Below are 7,719 nucleotides of genomic sequence, written 5' to 3' on the forward strand. Positions count from 1 at the left end.
AACTAACACCTTCGGAGATACCTGTAGAGCATCTTTATAGTCACCCAGTTACGTTGCGACGTTTGATACACACAAAGCATTCCTCCGGTGTCAGTGAGTTATATGATCTCATGGTCATAGGAACAAATACTTGACACGCAGAAAACAGTAGCAACAAAATGACACGATCAACATGCAACGCCTATTAGTTTGGGTCTAGTCCATCACATGATTCTCCTAATGATGTGATCCCGTTATCAAGTGACAACACTTGCCTATGGTGAGGAAACCTTGACCATCTTTGATCAACGAGCTAGTCAACTAGAGGCTTACTAGGGATAGTGTTTTGTCTATGTATCCACACATGCACTGTGTTTCCAATCAATACAATTATAGCATGGATAATAAACGATTATCATGAACAAAAAATATAATAATAACTAATTTATTATTGCCTCTAGGGCATATTTCCAACAGTCTCCCACTTGCACTAGAGTCAATAATCTAGTTCACATCACCATGTGATTCCAACGAATCCAACACCCATATAGTTTTAGTCAACGGTTCTGAAATTTTCAGATCCGTGTGTTCTTTACAAATCTTTATGTCACCTTATAGATGCTTCTACCATGTGCTATTCGGAAATAATCCAAATATCTACTCTAATATACGAATCCGTTTCACTACTCATAGTTATTCGGATTAGTGTCAAAGCTTACATCGACGTAACCCTTTACGACGAACTCTTTAACCACCTCCATAATCGAGAAAAAATTCCTTAGTCCATCAGTTACTAAGGATAAATTTTGACCGCTGCTAGTGATTCAATCATGGATCACTCTCTGTACCTCTCAACAGACTTGCTGCAAGGCACACATCAGGTGCGGTACTCAGCATGGCATACTTTAGAGTCTACGGTTAAGGCATAGAAGACGACCTTCGTCTATTCTCTTTATTCTGCCGTGGTCGGGTTTTGAGTCTTACTCAAATTCACACCTTACAACGCAACCAAGAACTCCTTCTTTGCTGATCTATTTTGAACTCCTTCAAAACTTGTCAAGGCATGCATCTTGTTGAAACTTCCATTAAGCGCTTTCGATCTATCTCCATAGATCTTTGATGCTCAACGTTCAAGTAGCTCAATCCAGGTATTCCTTTGAAAACTCCTTTCAAACAACCTTGTATGCTTTAAAGAAATTCTACATTACTTCTGATCCACAATATGTCAACCACATATACTTATCAGAAATTCTATAGTGCTCCCACTCACTTCTTTGGAAATACAAGTTTCTCATAAACCTTGTACAAACCCAAAATCTTTGATCATCTCATCACAGTGTATATTCCAACTCCGAGATGCTTGCACCAGTCCATTGAAGGATCGCTGGAGCTTGCATACTTGCTAGTATCTTTAGGATCGACAAAACCTCCTGGTTGTATCACATACAATGTTTGCTCGAGGAAACCGTCGAGGAAACAATGTTTTGACATCCTATGTGCAATATTTCATAAATAATGCAACAACTACTAACATAATTCTAACAGACTTTTAGCATCGCTACGAGTGAGAAAGTCTCATCATAGTCAACTGTTTGATCTTGTCGGAAACATCTTTGCGACAAGTCGAGCTTTTCTTAACAGTGACTTATCACCATCATCGTCTGTCTTCCTTTTAAAGATCCATCTTTACTCAACAGTCCTATGACCATCAAGTAGTTCTTCCAAAGTCTACACTTTGTTTTCATACATGGATCCTCTCTCGGATTTCATGGCTTCCAGCCATTTGTCGGAATCCGGGCCCACCATTGCTTTCTCCATAACTCGTAGGTTCACTGTTGCTCAACAACATGACCTCCAAGACAGGGTTACCGTACCACTCTGCAGTAGTACGCGACCTTGTAAACCTACGAGGTTTGTAGTAACTTGATCCGACGCTCGATGATCACCATCATCAACTTTCACTTCAATTGGTGTAGGCGCCACAGGAACAACTTCCTGTGCCCTGCTACACACTGGTTGAAGTGATGGTTCAATAACCTCATCAAGTTCTACCACCCTCCCACTCAATTCTTTCGAGAGAAACCTTTTCCCGAGAAAGGATCCGTTTCTAGAAACAAACACTTTGCTTTCGAATATGAGATAGGAGATGTACCCAAATGTTTTGGATATCCTATGAAGATGCATTTATCCGCTTTGGGTTCGAGCTTATCACACTGAAACTTTTTCACATAAGTGTCGAAGCCCCAAACTTTCAAGAAACGACAGTTTAGATTTCTCGAAACCTCAATCTATACTGTGTCATCTCAACGGAAATACGCGGTGCCCTACTTAAAGTGAATGCGGTTGTCTCTAATGCATAACCCATAAACCATAGTGGTAATTCGATAAGAGACATCATAGCATGCACCATACCAAATAGTGTGTGGCTATGACGTTCAGACACATCATCACACTATGATGTTCCAGGTGGCATGAACTGTGAAACATTTCCACATTGTCTTAACTCCGTACCAAAACTCGTAACTCAGATATTCATTTCTATGATCATATCATAGACAGTTTATCCTCTTGTTACGACGAACTTCAATCCAAAACAGAATTGAACTTTTCAATATTTCAGACTTGTGATTCATTAAGTAAATACTCTTGTATCTACTCAAATCGTCATTGAAGTAAGAACATAATGATATCCACTGTGTGCCTCAGCACCCATTGGACTGCATACATCAAAATGTATCACTTCCAACAAGTTACTATCTTGTTTCATCTCAATGAAAACAAGGCCTTGCTCATGTGGTATGATTTGCATGTCACTAGTGATTCAAAATCAAGTGAGTATAAAGATCCATCAGCATGGAGCCTCTTCATGCAATTTATACCAACATGACTGAAGCGGCAGTGCCACAAGTAAGTGGTACTATCATCATTACCTCGTCTCTTTTGGCACCAATATCATTAACATGTGTAACACTACGATCGAGATTCAATAAACCATTGAAGGTGATTATTCAAGAAAATAGAGTAACCATTATTCTCTTTAAATGAATAATCGTATTGCAATAAACACGATCCAATCATGTTCATGCTTAACGCAAGCACCAAATAACAATTATTTAGGTTTAACACCAATCCCGATGGTAGAGGGAGCGTGCGACGTTTGATCATATCAACCTTGGAAACACTTCCAACACGTATCGTCACCTCACCTTTAGCTAGTCTCCGTTTATGCCGTAGCTTTCATGTCGTGTTACTAATCACTTAGCAACTGAACCGGTATCCAATACCCTCATGCTACTAGGAGTACTAGTAAAGTACACATCAACATCATGTATATCAAATATACTTCTTTCGACTTTTGCCAGCCTTCTTATCTACCAAGTATCTAGAGTTGCTCCGCCTCAGTGACTGTTACCCTCATTACAGAAGCACTTAGTCTCGGGTTTGGGTTTAATCTTGGATCTCTTCATTAGTGCAGCAACTGTTTTGCCGTTTCACAAAGTATCCCTTCTAGCCCTTGCCTTTCTTGAAACTTAGTGGTTCTACTAACCATCAACTATTGACGCTCCTTCTTGATTTCTACTTTCGCAGTGTCAAACATCGCGAATCACTCAAAGATCATTGTATCTATCCTTGATATGTTATAGTTCATCACGAAGCTCTCACAGTTTGGTGGCAGTGACTTTGGAGAACTATCACTATCTTATCTGGAAGATTAACTCCCAGTTGATTCAAGCGATTGTCGTACTCAGACAATCTGAGCACACGCTCAACGATTGAGATTTTCTCCTTTACTTTGTGGACAAAGAATCTTGTCGGAGGTCTCGTACCTCTTAACAAGGGCACGAGCATGAAATCACAATTTCATCTCTTTAGAACATCACTTATGTTCCGTGACGTTTCAAAACGTCTTCGGTGCCTTGCTTCTAAGCCATTAAGTATTTTGCACTGAACTATCGTGTAGTCATCAGAAACGTGTATGTCGGATTTTAATAGCATCCACAGACGACGCTCGAGGTGCAGCACACCGAGTGGTGCATCAAGGACATAAGCCTTCTGCGCAGCAACGAGGACAATCCTCTTCAAAGTTTGCTACTATCAACTCTCAACTAAATTTTCTCTAGGAACATATAAAAATAGTAGAGCTATAGCGCAAGCTACATCGTAATTCGCAAAGACCATTAGACTATGTTCATGACAATTAGTTCAATTAATCATATTACTTAAGAACTCCCACTCAAAAAGTACATCTCTCTAGTCATTTGAGTGGTTCATGATCCACTTACACTAGCTCAAGTCCGATCATCACGTGAGTTGAGCATAGTTTCAGTGGTAAGCATCCCTATGCTAATCATATCATCTATATGATTCATGATCGACCTTTCGGTCTCATGTGTTCCGAGGCCATGTCTGCACATGCTAGGCTCGTCAAGCTTAACCCGAGTGTTCCGCGTGCGCAACTGTTTTGCACCCGTTGTATGTGAACGTTGAGTCTATCACACCCGATCATCACGTGGTGTCTCGAAACGAAGAACTGTCGCAACGGTGCACAGTCGGGGAGAACACAATTTCGTCTTGAAATTTTAGTGAGAGATCACCTCATAATGCTACCGTCGTTCTAAGCAAGATAAGGTGCAAAAAAGATTAACATCACATGCAATTCATAAGTGACATGATATGGCCATCATCAAGCGCTTCTTGATCTCCATCACCAAAGCACAGGCACGATCTCCTTGTCACCGGCGTCACACCATGATCTCCATCAACGTGTCGCCATCGGGGTTGCCGTGCTACTCATGCTATTACTACTAAAGCTACGTCCTAGCAAAATAGTGAACGCATCTGCAAGCACAAACGTTAGTTTAAAGACAACCCTATGGCTCCTGCCGGTTGCCGTACCATCGACGTGCAAGTCGATATTAACTATTACAACATGATCATCTCATACATCCAATATATCACATCACATCGTTGGCCATATCACATCACAAGCATACCCTGCAAAAACAAGTTAGACGTCCTCTAATTTTGTTGTTGCATGTTTTACGTGGTGACCATGGGTATCTAGTAGGATCGCATCTTACTTACGCAAACACCACAACGGAGATATATGAGTTGCTATTTAACCTCATCCAAGGACCTCCTCGGTCAAATCCGATTCAACTAAAGTTGGAGAAACTGACACTTGCCAGTCATCTTTGAGGAACGGGTTTACTCGTCGCGATGAAACCAGTCTCTCGTAAGCGTACGACTAATGTCGGTCCAAGCCGCCTCAATCCAACAATACCGTGGAATCAAGAAAAGACTAAGGAGGGCAGAAAAACGCACATCACCGCCCACAAAAACTTTTGTGTTCAACTCGAGAAGACATCTACGCATGAACCTAGCTCGTGATGACACTGTTGGGGAACGTCGCATGGGAAACAAAAATTTCCTACGCGCACGAAGACCTATCATGGTGATGTCCATCTACGAGAGGGGATGTGTGATCTATGTACCCTTGTAGACCGTGCAGCAGAAGCGTTAGTGAACGCGGTTGATGTAGTGGAATGTCCTCACGTCCCTCGATCCACCCCGCAAACCGTCCCGCGATCAGTCCCACGATCTAGTGCCGAACGGACGGCACCTCCGCGTTCAGCACACGTACAGCTCGACGATGGTCTCGGCCTTCTTGATCTAGCAAGAGAGACGAAGAGGTAGAAGAGTTCTCCGGCAGCGTGATGGCGCTCCGGAGGTTGGTGATGATCTTGTCTCAGCAGGGCTCCGCCCGAGCTCCGCAGAAACGCGATCTAGAGGAAAACCGTGGAGGTATGTGGTCGGGCTGCCGTGGAAAAGTCGTCTCAAATCAGCCCCAAAACCTCCGTATATATAGGTGGGAGAGGGGGAGCCTTGCCTTGGGGCTCAAGGAGCCCCAAGGGGGTCGGCCGAACCAAGGGGGGAAGGTCTGCCCCCCAAACCGAGTCCTACTTGGTTTGGTGGGTGGAGTCCTTCTTTCCTTTCCCACCTCCTCCTTTTTTTCTCTTTGATTTTCTTCCTACGGCGCATAGGGCGTTCTTGGGCTGTCCCACCAGCCCACTAAGGGCTGGTGTGCCACCCCCAAGGCCTATGGGCTTCCCCGGGGTGGGTTGCCCCCCGGTGAACTCCCGGAACCCATTCGTCATTCTCGGTACATTCCCGGTAACTCCGAAAACCTTCCGGTAATTAAATGAGGTCATCCTATATATCAATCTTTGTTTCCGGACCATTCCGGAAACCCTCGTGACGTCCGTGATCTCATCTGGGACTCTGAACAACATTCGGTAACCAACCATATAACTCAAATACGCATAAAACAACGTCGAACCTTAAGTGTGCAGACCCTGCGGATTCGAGAACTATGTAGACATGACCCAAGAGACTCCTCGGTCAATATCAAATAGCGGGACCTGGATGCCCATATTGGATCCTACATATTCTACGAAGATCTTATCGTTTGAACCTCGGTGCCAAGGATTCATATAATCCCGTATTTTATTCCCTTTGTCCTTCGGTATGTTACTTGCCCGAGATTTGATCGTCAGTATCCGCATACCTATTTCAATCTCGTTTACCGGCAAGTCTCTTTACTCGTTAGGTAATACAAGATCCCGCAACTTACATTAAGTCACATTGCTTGCAAGGATTGTGTGTGATGTTGTATTACCGAGTGGGCCCCGAGATACCTCTCCGTCACACGGAGTGACAAATCCCAGTCTCGATCCATACTAACTCAACTAACACCTTCGGAGATACCTGTAGAGCATCTTTATAGTCACCCAGTTACGTTGCGACGTTTGATACACACAAAGCATTCCTCCGGTGTCAGTGAGTTATATGATCTCATGGTCATAGGAACAAATACTTGACACGCAGAAAACAGTAGCAACAAAATGACACGATCAACATGCTACGTCTATTAGTTTGGGTCTAGTCCATCACATGATTCTCCTAATGATGTGATCCCGTTATCAAGTGACAACACTTGCCTATGGTCAGAAAACCTTGACCATCTTTGATCAACGAGCTAGTCAACTAGAGGCTTACTAGGGACAGTGTTTTGTCTATGTATCCACACATGCACTGTGTTTCCAATCAATACAATTATAGCATGGATAATAAACGATTATCATGCACAAAGAAATATAATAATAACTAATTTATTATTGCCTCTAGGGCATATTTCCAACACTTCTCCCCTATAAAGCCCCCCCTCGCCACCGCTCCCGTTCCCCTGCCCCAGCCCGAGCCTCCGCCACCCCTGCCCCTGCCCTGCTGCTCGCCGGAGCCGAAGGTCCAGAGGAGCCCCTCCTCGCCCTGCCTCGCCACCCTCGCCTCCCCGCCCCGTCCGACACCACCACCAATCTCGTCGCCGCCGCCGCGCCACATTCTCCCCCCAAACGCCGAGCTCCTCGCCGCCCACGCCCCCTTGCTGCGCCTCGCCAGAGCTGCCGAGCCGACCGAAGCTCCCTGGCCTCCTGCTGCTCACCCCGAGCCTCCCCACCACTCGCCGCGCCACCAAACGTCGCCGGAGATCCGCCGCCATCGACCGGACCCCTCAACTGCCGCCCCCGACGCCGGAAGCCGCCGCCACGACCACCTCATCGTTTCGGCCTCGCCGGAGTAGCACCTCGCCGGCCATTTCTACTGTGAGCCGCCCTCTTTTAACTTCAACCGTAGGATCTAGAACCAACGAGGTAGATTAGAAGCTAGATACCCTTTCGGTTT

At 44.7% G+C, this 7,719-nt stretch overlaps 1 protein-coding gene across 1 annotated transcript in view; it reads right to left on the reverse strand.

Annotated features, from left to right (window-relative positions):
• Positions 1–7,380, reverse strand: part of LOC123408836 (cell wall protein DAN4-like) — a gene marked incomplete at its 3' end in the record, with an annotated part of 14,650 nt that extends 7,270 nt beyond the window's left edge. Inside the window, exon 1 of the mRNA XM_045101878.1 lies at positions 7,213–7,380. Within this exon, the coding sequence (XP_044957813.1) occupies positions 7,213–7,380 (168 nt within the window). The remainder of the gene's footprint in view (positions 1–7,212) is intronic.
• Positions 7,381–7,719: the final 339 nt, after the last annotated feature.

Source organism: Hordeum vulgare, chromosome 7H (assembly GCF_904849725.1).
Source record: "Hordeum vulgare subsp. vulgare chromosome 7H, MorexV3_pseudomolecules_assembly, whole genome shotgun sequence".
Taxonomy (NCBI): Eukaryota; Viridiplantae; Streptophyta; class Magnoliopsida; order Poales; family Poaceae; genus Hordeum; species Hordeum vulgare.